Source organism: Musa acuminata, chromosome BXJ2-3, assembly GCF_036884655.1.
Source record: "Musa acuminata AAA Group cultivar baxijiao chromosome BXJ2-3, Cavendish_Baxijiao_AAA, whole genome shotgun sequence".
Classification (NCBI taxonomy): domain Eukaryota; kingdom Viridiplantae; phylum Streptophyta; class Magnoliopsida; order Zingiberales; family Musaceae; genus Musa; species Musa acuminata.
The window spans coordinates 9,568,312-9,582,510 of NC_088340.1; the positions used below are offsets into that span (position 1 = coordinate 9,568,312).

The 14,199-nt window shown below is 41.4% G+C and overlaps 3 protein-coding genes across 4 annotated transcripts; all 3 read right to left on the minus strand.

Moving 5' to 3' along the window:
* Positions 1-9: 9 nt before the first annotated feature.
* LOC135583206 (peptidyl-prolyl cis-trans isomerase CYP18-1) lies at positions 10-5,227 on the minus strand. Of its 2 annotated transcripts, none has more exons than XM_065099023.1 (6): positions 5,106-5,227; positions 4,899-4,973; positions 1,182-1,343; positions 721-879; positions 503-596; positions 10-355 (listed from the first exon to the last, which is right to left on the minus strand). In XM_065099023.1, exons 1-5 carry the CDS (start codon positions 5,106-5,108, stop codon positions 513-515), a joined length of 483 nt encoding a protein of 160 aa, XP_064955095.1. In that variant the 5' UTR covers positions 5,109-5,227; the 3' UTR covers positions 10-355; positions 503-512. The 2 variants fall into 2 exon arrangements, with proteins under 2 accessions (XP_064955095.1, XP_064955094.1); XM_065099022.1 differs by having other exon boundaries at positions 10-418.
* Positions 5,228-6,357: 1,130 nt separating this feature from the next.
* LOC135607299 (1-aminocyclopropane-1-carboxylate synthase 6-like) lies at positions 6,358-10,484 on the minus strand. The gene is made up of 4 exons (XM_065099024.1): positions 9,911-10,484; positions 9,685-9,819; positions 7,949-8,109; positions 6,358-7,873 (listed from the first exon to the last, which is right to left on the minus strand). The coding sequence occupies exons 1-4, from the start codon at positions 10,262-10,264 to the stop codon at positions 7,030-7,032; spliced, it is 1,494 nt and encodes a 497-aa protein (XP_064955096.1). The 5' UTR covers positions 10,265-10,484; the 3' UTR covers positions 6,358-7,029.
* Positions 10,485-11,941: 1,457 nt separating this feature from the next.
* Positions 11,942-14,199, minus strand: LOC103977982 (transcription factor PCF2). Its single transcript, XM_009393669.3, has one exon. It carries the CDS (start codon positions 14,063-14,065, stop codon positions 13,019-13,021), a length of 1,047 nt encoding a protein of 348 aa, XP_009391944.2. The 5' UTR covers positions 14,066-14,199; the 3' UTR covers positions 11,942-13,018.

A 14,199-nucleotide genomic window follows, 5' to 3' on the forward strand; every position in this document is an offset into this window, starting at 1 on the left:
ACCACACCATTAGAATCTAAAAAGCTGTCACCAAATTCTGAAACATGGCATGAAATGAATGAACACGTCTAGTGCAAAGGTATCGAAAAGAAGAAACCTATCACAAACTACTACAACTCCAAAAGATGTGCTCTCAAGAAACAATTTTGGATAAACTCTTACAATAATTAGTAGGAGAATGCCCATTCAAGAAGAGCATATCGAGTTGATGACTTCAATCAGAAGAAAGTTTTCTGTAGAAAGTGTGTACATTAAATTGCCATGTTTCTGTGTTGCATCTTGTGAGACGAGAACTTGGATAGCATCTTTAGTGTTGCATCTTGTGAGACGAGAACTTGGATAGCATCTTCAGGACCTGCACTTGGGAAGATTGCCGTGCAGATGCAGCCAATATTATGTATAGTGTATTCTTGAATTCCTTGAAAGAATAAATAGTATAGTCGGTTCAAGTTTTCATTTGAAGCTCATGGATAATTAAGATCGTAGGTATTTGACCACTCACCAAGAGAAATTTAACCGGCAAGAGGATTTGCATGGATGGTCACACGATTAAGCCTGATCTCAGCTAGTGGTCGATCACCTGGTCCTGTTTGTGTCTGGAAAGCAACAGCAGAATGAGTCAGCTCCGTTTAATAGAAGCCCAACAAACAAAAAAGAAAATGCAGACATCGCCTGTTTAAAAGATCAACACTATGTTTGTGGTCTCTCAAAAGTATTCACCTTTTCCATAAGGTCCAGAACTTCAAACCCATGAATGACTTTTCCAAAAATTGTGTAGAGTCCATTTAGATGAGGTTGCTTGGCATAAGTTAAGAAGAACTGGCTTCCGTTTGTGTTTGGGCCACTATTGGCCATTGAGAGCATGCCCCTCGCATTATGCTATAAAAAATTAAAGAAAACTGCATCAGAGCTTATTAATCATATAATTTCAATAACTAACAGAACCTTTGTTGAAATGCAAATAAGTCATAAAACGTCTTGAGGAGACCACTTTACTGGAGAGTATTTCAATAAAAAAGATGAAATATAGTCATGAACAAAAATGCCTTTTTTACAATTAAAATGAATTTTTCGTAGGATGATATGTCTGCAGTAAGGAATGTCCATTCATTTTTCCACCTGACTATAACACCATATATATACCCGGGGACAAGAGATGGCAACAAATTTAGTACAAATACCTTGAGTGACTCCCGGATTTCATCATTGAACTTCTTGCCCCATATGCTGGTTCCTCCCTTACCGGTGCCTGTAGGATCTCCACCTTGGATCATGAAACCCTTGATATTTCTATGAAATATGGTTCCATCATAATAACCACTGGCACAAAGTGCTAAAAAGTTCTGCATCATGGTTGATGAAGAATAAGTTTCTTCCAATATTCTATAGGCTAAAATTTACGAGAGCTATCTTCCATATATGATCTTTCATGGACAGAGGAGTAGATATGGAAGCCAGAAAAAAACTTCAGGAGCTGGCATATGATATCACAATAAAACATTCTCATCTAAAATTTGTTTCAACATAAAGTGGCTGTTCTACAGATTAGCATGCCTGCACTATTCATAGCTAAAGCAACATCACGTCTAACAGTTTGATCACCAAGTCCTTGTACTAAAAAGATGCATCGCTAACCCTGAAGATCCACTGTTTAATGTGCTTTACTTAATTGTGTACAGTATAAAAACCAGGCTGAATCATCTATTATTCTAGACAAACTGTGTTCATATAGTCATCATGTCAAAAGTGTTGAATCTCGTATTTTGATGATGAAACCACTTGATATATGTTTATAATTTAATCGACGTTTTGAATGACGCAGGATGCTTCGATCAGGATGAGACAATTAAAACAGGAAAATCATGTTGTGCCGGAGGAACATGTCAGAAGATTGGACATCGGGCCGGTGGATCGGTCGACGTATCGACAGAAGGCTTCAGGTCGTGGACTCGGGCATCGGGCCAAGAAGAGCGGGTATTGTGCCAAGGATATCGGAGTTGCGGAGTCAACTGGCCGATTGGGCAAGAGAGGACGATGCGCCAAAGAATCGGACGAAGCGTCGAGGGACCAATGACATGCCTGACAACTTGGTTAATTGCTTTGGATTAATTGTCTCGATCGAAGTTTTATTTTACATGTGCGGGATTAATTACGATGGAATTAAGACATGCAGCAGGAGTTGCGCCGGAGTCAAGACTATGATCACGTTGGGAGTTCAAGAGTTCGACGGAAGTCCGGACGGTCGTCGGAGGTTCTGTGGGAACAAATCCGAGAAGTCTAAGAGCTTGCCAAAGAAGCTCGTCGGAACTCGCCAAGTGGATCGTCATAAGTCCAGGAGTTTACCGGAAGTCCGTAGGAGCATCACTGAGGGTTCATCGGATGGTCGACGGAAGTTCGCCGTAAGCTCGCCGAAAGAAGCGATTAACGCACCGAAGCAAGTTGCAGTAAAAGTCTTAAGAAATGTCGTAGTTAGCATGTAGATTAAGTTAGGAATGTGAGGTGATCCCATTAACTTAATTCTGGTCCGAATGGGTTGATCCAAATTGGGCCGAATGGATCAACCCATTCGGACCAGAATTCTTGCCAGGCGGTGGCACCGCCTGGGCTCAGTCTCCGAGCGAGACTGGGCGGTGCAACCGCCCCTGTCAGGCGGTGGCACCGCCCAGAGGCTCAATCTCCGAGTTGTCAGGTGGTTGTACCGCCCCAGTCAGGAGGTGGTACCGCCAAGACCCCGGAAATCCGGGAGATGACATTTTTTAGCTCCAAATTCAAACCAGTTTGGAGCCTATAAATACCCCTCTCATCCCTGGGTAAAACACACAAGCACAAAGAGATTAAAAGAGAGAAAACGTTGCTGCAATCTCTAGAATTTCCCTCCTCTAGCTTAAATGTTAGAATTTTGTTTAAGAGAGAAGAGTAAGTACTTGTAAGGGTTGTCTTCTAAACCCAGTAAAAGGAGAAGAGGGGTGTAAGAAGGAGGTTGATCTTCGCCTAGTAAAGGAAGATCGTTAGTGGATACCGATGGCCTCGACGGAAGAGGAATCAGAGGAGTGGATGTAGGTCACGATTGACCGAACCACTATAAACTCCCGTCTTCTCTGGTTTGCATTTTGTTTCCTGCTATTACCTTACTGCAAACCCCTTCAATAGCTTACTGCCTTCAATACATTTATGTATGCTTTCAAGCTAAGTTTCCAAAATCGATTTTACGTCGGAAACTGTTTTTATCGTACGAGAGATTTGACGAAGTTGACGTTTTTATCCGCTGCACTAATTCACACCCCCCCCCCCCTCTTAATGCTCTTGATCCTAACAAAAAGTATTTTAGAAATCAGGTCCAAAAGCCAGATATCATACAAGATCTTAAGTAATTCAAAATTCACCATTTAAAGAAGAAAGGAACACATCTTTTCATAATTGTGTGTTGCATTATTCGATAGCACTCTAGTTCCTCTTTCATTCTATCATCCCTTGTCTTCCACACTTCACACTATAGAGTTTTTGTCCTGTGGTCACTATCTCTTTGAGATAAAGTTGATCAGCTTCACCCAGCAACATTAGGTCATTTATTGTCACAACCTAGAACCAGAGATATACATCTGATTTGTACAATATTGCCACATAGTTTATTTAGTCTATCATAGTGTATCTTTGGCCAACCCCATTAAATTTAAACAAGCTAAGTGGATCAACTAGATGCAAGTGGCCATATATGTGGAATCCAATTTAGTTTAATGTTTAGATGCATGAGAGAAAAACATAAAAGGAGGAAGAAGGCCAAGATGAGAAAAAAACACAGCATGAAGATTAACATGATATCTGCCTCAGCGAACAACATAGCTAATAAGAACCATGAAATATGCCTCTGTAGCAAGTATATCTCCACAGGTGAGCAATATAAATCAAGGAAATATAAGTCTAACCAAGCACTATGAGGACAATCTACATAAGATTGGCTTCCCATAAGCATGTACTGTCATGTGAAGCAAAATGCTTTCACATGCTTTCTGTGAACAACTACGTAAAGATCAAGTAACAGTCCTTTCCTAGCGGTTAATGAATTTTATCTGGTGTCTAGGGAAAGATAAGCATGTTTTCATTTCTTTTCAGAACTGTGTGTGTATGTACATACATACATGATATATATATATATCATGTTGACATGCCTTAACTATGTGCAGATTAACATGTATATATACATACATATACATATATATATACATACATATACATATATATATCATGTTGACATGCCTTAATCATCTATGTGCAGATTAACATACATACATACATACATACAAATACATATACATATATACATATAACCACCATCAATAAAATTGTGAACATGATTAAGAGGTAATAAAGCTAAATGCTTCTCAACAATAGCAATGTCATAGTTGAAATCATAATTTTGCAACCATATCATGAATGTTTGCGCACCTCCAAAGTTTTTTGACAAGCAACCTAACATAAACCCTATGGAAATAATTCCTAACTGACAGTGTGTAGTTAACCTAATGGCGCACACAACTTGGGCTTTAAGTCCTACAAATTCTACTATCAGCAAGAAGAATTGACATTTCTGGACAAACTGATCCATCCAACAAAAAAAGGACGGGTCAATTTGCTTGCCATTACGAACCAATTCTATCGTTACAAAACCGGGGACCCTTCAGACGGCCGATTAAGCCCTAAGAAGGCGGCTTCCATGATTCATAATACTAAACCTAAACAATATCTTCTAGCAAATCTCTGTAAGCCACGCGATTCCCTTCAGATGCTGAAGACGCTTCTAACCCTACACGAAGCAAAAAAACACGCCAAAAGGGAAGAAGGAAGGAACGATGAAGACATGAGATTAGAGAGAGAGAGAGAGAGCGCGCGCGCGCGCGAACCTCCGCGGTCTTGGGGACTTCGTCGCAGAAGACCTCGCACTTGATGTCGCCGAGATTCGTGTGCAGGGTGACCGACTGCATGAGCACGGCCGACAAGACAACAACAAAAACAAGAAAGGAATTAGGGGATCAACATCATTGCAAGACTTGAAAACACGCAAGGAGGGAGAGAGAGAGAGAGAGAGAGAGAGAGAGAAGGCTCGCTACCATCGGCCCTGGTTGTCTGCGGATGGGGCGAGAGTAGAGGAGATGAGAAGCCGCTGCTGCTGCTTGCACTTTCTGTTGCGGAGTTGGGCTGCGGCGGATGCTTCTAGAGAACGGGGTGGGCTGTGGAGTTCTGTTTTTGTTTTCTTATATATATATATATATATATATAAGAGTCTAGTTTCTAAAGAATTAAGTTTTGTCAAAACAAAATAGATAGGTTAAATGAGGTTGATACTATTTGTAAGAGTAAAACTTCACAAAGTACTCGAAGAAATCAATGATATAAATTTCTGTAAAATGGGTTTGAGCACCATTCAAAGATATGATAAGAACCAATAACAAAAGATATAAGAGTTTAAAATAATCACATAAAGTTCAATTGAGTAAAAAATTTTAGCTGTAACCAAATTTAAAGAGATAAAAATAAGAATAGATAAATTTAAAAATATATTTTTTGGATAGAATCTATAAGACATATTGCAGAAGTTATTTAGATCATGCTTCAATTTATAAAAAAATATTATTTAAAAAAATATGAGTTTACTTTCAAATGAAACAAGTTTTATACAAATTGGAATCATCTCAATATGTTATTAAGAAGACAGAAAATATTATCTCTATTTTACAAAATTTAAATGGTCAAAAGAAACAAACATTTAGATGATCAATCATGAAATCAAACACTTAATCATTAACATTGAATCATTACTACACAATAAATAGCAATAGATTAAAAAAATAAATAAGAGAAAATATAATATTTTTAATCAATTATTATATAAATATAATAGAAATCAAGTATTACAACTAACATCATACATACAAGATAAAAAAAATTATAAAACTACATGAATAATAATAACATATCTTAATCCTATTTTAAAAAAAATATTTATTTTTAAAAAAATAAGAGAACCTACCTCTCCTTCCTCACGGCTAACGAAAAACAAAGAATAAGAATCCCACCTCTTAAATAATAAGAGATGAGCCCTCTACACAAGATAATAAGTTTTTTTTAAAAAAAAATATTTATTTAATCTTTATTTTTTAAATTTATTAATAAAAATAACATCATCCAACTTGAAATATTGAATATTTATTTTATGAATTTTATTAGCAAGAAAAAAAAATCCAATGATCATGGGGGATTTGATTACAGCAACACATTAAGGCAGCAGAGTGACTTGCTATGGGAAGAACAAGGTTTACTAGGAGACCGACAACTTCAACCAATTGCTTGACATGCCACAAATAGTAAAACAAATCAAAAGCTTAGAATAAGCAATATTTTGCTTTAAGAGCTGTTACAACTTGATACACGGGCATAGGTCCTGTTTAGCTGAGACTTAAAGTAGTGGAGAAGATTACAACAAATGTTATAACAAGACCAAAAAAAAATTGCATTTCAGTGGACATCCCCCACTAGTACCAAAAAAAAAGAAAAGAGAGAGAGAGAGAGAGAGAAATCTGAATATACCTCTGCCGCTAGACAACTAGCATCCCAAATTAATTTTAACAGGGAGCAACAGGAATATGGAGGCTCTATATTGTCCTTTAACAAACCAGAGCAAGAAGTGCACCATCAAGCAACCCAAAGGTTAGAAGCCACATCATATGATATCAAGGAGCTTACTCGAGCCTCTCAACCAAAGGGTTCATAACTGTCTTAAAATTTCAACACTAACCTTTCTATCCAGCTCTCAAAGTTTGTTGTGATATAGTCCCAGCTTTCAGTAACAGTGGGAACTCAAAGATCTATGGTGGTCGAATCTTAAACTGAAAATATATATATTTACTATTGAATGCCAATGGGAATTAGTTCTTGCCATCCGACTTTTGGAATGCACTTCTTCAAACAGAGAGCCACATGCATAAGTTATCAAAAAATGCAAGCTGAAGATGGAAATTCTGAAAATTCAACAACTTAGTTGCTCTCAGTAATTCTGTGGATCCTTTCCATAACTATAGGAATATCCTGCTTTGTCAATGTTGTGAAGCAACATCTAAACCATCCAGGTTCAATACAGTGGCATGATGACCCAGGTGTCACATTAATCTTAGCTTCATTCAACAGCTTATCCCACAGCTTAAGCTCCCCTTTCTCATTATATGATTGAATAAACATACTCATGTCTGCCCAACAATAGAACCCACCACTGCTACTAGCACACTTGATACCCAACCGTTTCAGTCCATCAACAAATAAGGCATGCATGTCACATAACTGCTCCTTGTTTACCTTGAGATATTCTGTAATGAATTTTGTATTCGAGAGAATTGAAATAAGTAAACATTGGGTAGGAGTCGAAATGGATGAGAACCTGGCCAGCTTTGACGCAGCAGCCAGGACATTTTCATTGTAAGAGTAGATGACCCCGATCCTAAAGCCTGGAACACAAAGATCTTTTGACAGTCCATATATTATATGAACTCTTCTCCTATCAAAGTTTTCTGAATCTAGAACTTCAGCCACACTTACAAATCTATCATTCCCATATGTTGATCCAGCAAAGACTTCATCTGAAATCAGATGTATGTTTTTCTCCATGACAAAGTCCAGAAGATCATATAGTGTTTCCCGATCTATTAGATTACCAACTGGGTTGGAGGGGTTAGAGACAAGAACAGCACAAACTTTCACACCTCGCTTCTTTGCTTGGTTGTATGCTAGTTCAAGAGCAGCGATACTTATGCTGAAGTTATCGGTGCTTCTGCAAGGAACAGGAATAAGTTCTATCCCAGTTCGCCACTTGATATCCCTATCCCACCTGCATTGGATGCTTCTTAGTTTCGTGTTTACTTGTAATAATGAAAATTTTCTTAGAGGATAAAATAATAATTACCCAGGGTAATAAGGTGATGGAACAAGAAATGCATTTCCAGGGTCAGCCAGACAGAAACTTAGTGTCTCAACTGCAGGAGTAGCACCTGCAGTTAACACAATTTGTGATGGATGGAATGAAACTGATCCCTGCATGACTTGACCCATAAATTCAGCAACAGCCTGTTGAAAAACAATGAACAATCTCAAGATGATGTTAGATTTATATGCCAGATTTTAAAAAGAAAAATCAGATTAACAAAATAATAATATTAACATGAAAAATAATAATAATAATAAAATATCATGGCCAGATATAAAATTGGACATAAGACAATGATCCACTTGCAAACTGGAATAGATATAGAAAACTCTTGGGTAGTGATTTACGAATTTGACATGTATGATCGCTTACCTAAGATAATAACTCAAGCAAATTTCACAAGCAAGAAATCAGCTGTGATATGTATAAAGGCAGTCATACAAAAATATAAAAAATCACATAATGGGCAACGAAATGTACGCATGGCTTGAATATTTTTTTGGCCTATGTTGTAGATATTCTTCATGGGTAGAAAGTTATTTCAGAAAGTAAAATCTGCCATCCAAATCTTAAAGTTATAGCATTCACAACAAGACTAACTCAAAAACATTCACAATTCTCGAAAATAAAATAACAGATTGCAAATGCAGATCGTGCAGGTGTCTAATACACCTATATTTGTTAACATCTATAAATATAAAATTCTAGATGCAGCTTTCTAAGGTTGACACAACTGTGTGAAGTGTGTTAAAGCGGTCTCTGCAACATCTGTCTGTTAACATAAAAAAAATCATCTACATGGATATTGCTTAATAATTCAGTTTGCTCCTACGATTGGCTTTAAGAAGCTTTCAATTCGTGGAAGGATATGGCTGATGAGATATGTTTTGCTTTATAAGACAACATGTTCTCATACGAATCAGATTTCTGAAATTAATTCACAACATTTGTTATGCCATCATCTTTTTACCAGATGTGTATTCATTATACTACTGCAAAGAAAGACATGCACCGACATTGCATAATCATTTGGTTTGCTCCTACAATTGGATTTAAGAAGCTTTCAATTCGTGGAAGGATATGGCTGATGAGATATGTTTTGCTTTATAAGACAACATGTTCTCGTACGAATCAGATTTCTGAAATTAATTCACAACATTTGTTATGCCATGCCATCATCTTTTCACCAGAAGAAGTGTATTCATTATACTTCTACAAAGAAAGACATGCACAGATATTGCCTAATCATTCGGTTTGCTCCTACAATTGGATTTAAGAAGCTTTCAATTCGTGGAAGGATATGGCTGATGAGATACGTTTTGCTTCATAAGGCAACATGTTGTCGTACGAATCAGATTTCTGAAATTAATTCACAACATTTGTTATGCCATCAACTTTTTATCAGAATATGTGTATTCATTATACTACTACAAAGAAAGAAATGCATACAAATTATCTTAACTTTGCATCTAGTTTTACTAAAGAACAAAAAGAGGAATATTTGATGAGGACCAAATTGATGGGCAGCAAAAGGGAGATCGGTGGTCGTCTATTATGTTTCCATGCTCAGTTTCCCATTAGCTTTTACATCATAAACCGTATTGAAAATTTCGCCAAATCTATTAGAAACACAGACTTGAAGAATGTGCACCAATATTAACAAGATTAATGAAATTAATCGACTTAGAAAACGAAAGCAGAGAACTTTTACTCACCATCTTCAAATCCATCAATCCATCATAAGGCTGATACGTCGCCAATCCGTGGATACTCAACTCTCCTTCCTCATCTAACAGCAATGGCTCCTTTACATTACCGACCAACCAATCTCGGATCATATCCAACGACAACTGTACCGAAGACGAGCACCAAACGGTAGGCCAAATCCTTTTATATCGGCCATCCAAATAGTAAAAAACTGAGGGAAGGAAGAACACCCACCCAATTCTCGGCCAACCCGAGCTGCATGAAGCCACGGGGATTGGACGAGTGATGGTAAGGATCCTCGGCGCACCTCTTAAGGCCGACGTAGTAGGGGTTGTCATCATCCCGGGCGACGGAAGCACCGCGCGATGACAGACGCGCGGGCCCGGATGAGCCGCGGGGCGAGAGGAGGCTCCTAGAGAGCGAACGAGGCATGGGAGCGAGCTCGGGCAGGTTGGAGGCGGAGGAGGAGCGGCGGTCGCGGCGGATGTAGAGCTGGAGGAAGTAGAAGAGGGCGCAGGGGATGAGGGAGCCGAGGACGAGGCCACCTCTCCCCTGCACCACAGCCTGGAGCGGGACTATGACGCGCATAGCGTCAGGCGAACCCTACTCCTCCTCCTGGTGTTTCTTCCTCTAGCCGACGGGTGCCTGCGGGGCGGGGCGGGGCGGGCGACGTAATGGGTTAACGGCCGAGGGGGGGAGGAGAGAGGAGGAGCGGTATTGCATCCATGGATGGAGCGAGCGGAGGAAGGCCTCTTTATGAGGATGTTGGGATTGGGGTGGGTTGGGGTTCGGCGAAGATAATTAGGCGAATGTGTGCCGCTAGTTCTGCTGACGAGGGAGCAATTTGAACATTTCTTTGGCTTGTTTGCTAAATCTTCCCCATTTATCAGGCAATATTTCTTATTTTCTGATGAGGGAGCATTGCACCGTCGAACGGAGCTCTAAGTAAGTCTTGGTATCCGTCTAGAAGACGATTGGGTGTATGTCTTCCGATCATCCTCAAGATTGCTCCACAATCAATTCGATTTGAACGAGTCTGACTTAGGCTTCAATTATACCCATTCAAAACCCAGATTAAGCCCACGTGTGACCAACCCCAATAAGATACGAGCCTGACCACACCAACCTCAAACCCAAATACGGGCTTCAATTACAGTCATTAGCGGGCTCCAAATACGATATGAGCATGATCACACCAATCCCAATAAGACTTGGCTCCGACTATGCTTATCCAAGAGTAAAAAAATTATGACATCACAATTATTGAATCATTTTTAGAATCATTAACAAAAAATAACATAAAAATCGATTGAACCATCTTGAAGCACCTTATGCATTTCTAATCGAGCAAAACATCTCTTTATACATTATACATTTACACAATACATACATACGAGGGTTTGATACACTCCAACAAACCAAAATAACATCTCCTCATGTATTATGATGCGTAAAGACAAAAAAGACACCAACGTGTACAGTGCATCCTAATCATAGAAAGCATGTCCTCGCGTGCAATTCATCCTCATAAGACAAAAAATATATAAGGTGTCTCCTAAAGCATGATACATCTTTTTAGATTTAAAAAAAAAAATTAAAGTACTATATAAGGAGAAAAATTAAAACGTCTGACACAACCAAATCATCTACTTTTGCATATACGTTGAACCAACATATATATATATATATATATATATATATATATATATATATATATATATATCAAACATAGTAAATGCGCTGTGAAGGTCAAAAATATTCATTGAATATGAAGTATTCATCCAAGACAAAAAAATATATCATAAACACTCAACTCGGCTGACATGGTTAAAGTGTCTCCTTGGCACTTAACATAACTAAAGCGGTCTCTCATGCTCGATGTATTCATCGATGATAAAAAGAACTATCCGAATCATTTGATGCAACTCTCGATGCCAAAGAATCCTTTGGCACGCAAGAACGTTTGCTTAGGTTAGGAAAAGCATCGCAAATGTTTGATATAGCTGAGGTGTCCACTTGCTTATTATGCATTCACATATGATAAACAATATTTGAAATGCTTAATGCACCATAGCAAACAAAGATATTTTCTATATACGATGCATTTGTCTTCAGCAACGTACATTGTGCATTGAAATGGACAAGTAGCCCTCATCACCCTATGTCCAATTGTCCAATTGTATGTCATGTCAACATGATGAAATCTAAAAGAATATTTGTTTATTAAAACGCTCAACTTTAACACTCAAAAAATGGATCAAATAATTTCACCACATAATATTGGCACATCGAGTTATGGGACCAAAAACCAAACAGGACTCGAGTAAATCACTTCGAGCAATTCTAATACTAATCCAATATCTCATGTGTTCCAACACTCGTAAACGGACACCCTGAAGAACTCATACACATACCTCTTCATTTGGACCGGCAACACTCCGCTTTAAATGGAACATCCCTAACAAAAAGAACACAGGAACTCCCAAAATGACCTAATCTAGCAAGTCCAACTGCAGTCGTTTTAGGTCTTCCATGGGTCTGAACCAAAGGAATACAACTCATTCAAAACCTGTACCATGGAAGAAAGGATACACCACGATTGGGGTTGGATGTACAGACCATGAAAAAGGTCCCATAACCATCTCTTCTTCCATCATAAGTTACCTAAACACTGCCGTCGGATCGTCCTGATTGTGGCATCCCCCCCGCCACACTAGATGATCCTCTACAGCAACACGCCAGTGTCATCGTGATCCCCAATTGTTATTAGAGCACGATACAGATTCCATCGACGAAACACGTGAGGTCAATATCGCTTCGGTCGTCAGTCCCATCTCGAGTCAATGACCGCAACCTTTGAAAGGCGTAGAACACGTCTGGTCCACTTCGGTGCTGACCGGGGAACGGACTACTTCCCTGCCTCCGCCGAGACAGGAAACCCCATCACCGATAACTGCTCACCCTCGGACACGCGTCGTACGGACCCCGGCCAGGCTCCCCACCTACAAAAGCACATGCCGCCTTCCGTCGTCATCTTGGGGCCCACGATACGACCCCACGCCCGGCCTACCCTCGCGGTCCACGGAGCCGCTTTGACCGCCTCCCGCACCACCCAAAACTTCGTTACAGGAGAAAAAGGGGCTTTTAAATAGCTACAATAAAATTAAAATACAATATCCGTCACGTGCCCACGTGCGCACTTCCCTGTTACCCAGAAAGTAAGAGGACAAAAAACATAGCAGTCTTTCATCGCCTTTCCTGATGAACTACACAGCACGACAGGTTAAGAAAAGCTCAGTAGAAGAAAATGAAGTTAGAAAAAGGAAGAGCCTAAAACGAAACCTAATCCTCGGCATCCGACTCCGATGGCGGTTCTTCCTCGGCATCCGAGTCGGATTCCTCCTCCGTCTCCAGCAGTGCATCTCGGCGGCGGCCCCTCGCACCCCCCATCAGCTGTAGCTCTTGCTTCTTTCCGTCTGTGGAAGTAACCGCTTGTTCGTTTGTTCTTGGCTCGCCTCCGCCAGCGGCGGTTGCGACGTTGGGACCCGGCGCCGCGCCCGGGTACACGGCGGTGGCCGCTATGGGATGAGGTCCGCCGAGGTTGATGATCTGTGACGCGGCCGGGAACGTCCATATCTGCGCCTGGCCCGACGGCTCGACCATCGCGGTAGGCTGCGGCAGCATCCACAGCGCCCCTGGCGGTAGCACCCTCGCTCCGTCGGAGGAGGCGCCGCCTCCCACTGCCCACATCGGCACCACCCCTGTCGGAGCGATAGGCGCCAGTCCCGTCGATATGGAGATGGAGCCTCCACCTTGGAGTAAAGGATCTTGAACCGGGTAGAAAGCCGCTACGGCGCTGCCGGCGGAAGCGGAGCCGCTCCCCGCCGCCCGCGTTGGCTGGAGCTTCTTCCGTCTCTTTGTGGCGGACTCGTCCTCGCCGGAGGTGGACGTTAGCCCGGCAGATGAGGAAGAGGGTGCCTCGGTGGGGATCTTGATCGCGCCGTCAACCACGGTGGCGATGGCCGGGACGGTGCCGGTCCCCGTGGCCGCGATGATGGCCGGCTCCGCGTGTTGGAGGAGCCAGCGGATGGTCTCTCCGTCCGATTTATGCCCGAGCTCACGGGTGAGTTGGAAGATCCGCGCGGCGCAAGCCGCAGGCATCCGGATGCGCCGCCCCCGCCCCTCCACCTTAGTGTGCCGGTCCTTGGTCCTCGCGGCGGGTCGCCGCAGTATCGGTAGCGCGCCCATGCCCAGAAACTCCATGGGCTCCGGCTTTGGGGCGATCAACCGGTGGTGGACCGGCACCGCTACGCTTCCGCCGCCACCAACTCCACCTCCCCCGCTGGCTCTCCCCGACCCGGCGTCGTCCTCCTTGGGCGATGACTCCATGTCCGCAACCAAAGCCTTCGCCTTTGTCTCTTTCTTCTTTCCCTCCTATCCAAGTCTCTCCAGTGGGGCTGGGGGGGGGGTGGTGTGTGGGGGAGTAGGAAAGAGGGAACAAACCCCTGTGAGAGAAGCCCATC

Bases quoted from the DNA above. Each gene is read 5' to 3' on its own strand.
- LOC135583206 (XM_065099023.1), bottom strand. The intron at 880-1,181 runs GTATTTGTACTA...AATTTTTTATAG, and splicing joins AAATCCGGGAGTCACTCAAG to CATAATGCGAGGGGCATGCT. The intron at 597-720 runs GTGAATACTTTT...GTTGCTTTCCAG, and splicing joins TTCTGGACCTTATGGAAAAG to ACACAAACAGGACCAGGTGA.
- LOC135607299 (XM_065099024.1), bottom strand. From the start codon at position 10,264: ATGCGCGTCATAGTCCCGCTCCAGGCTGTGGTGCAGGGGAGAGGTGGC. The intron at 9,820-9,910 runs GTGGGTGTTCTT...TCTTCGGTACAG, and splicing joins TCGGGTTGGCCGAGAATTGG to TTGTCGTTGGATATGATCCG. The intron at 8,110-9,684 runs GTGAGTAAAAGT...GTTTTTCAACAG, and splicing joins GATTGATGGATTTGAAGATG to GCTGTTGCTGAATTTATGGG.
- LOC103977982 (XM_009393669.3), bottom strand. From the start codon at position 14,065: ATGGAGTCATCGCCCAAGGAGGACGACGCCGGGTCGGGGAGAGCCAGC.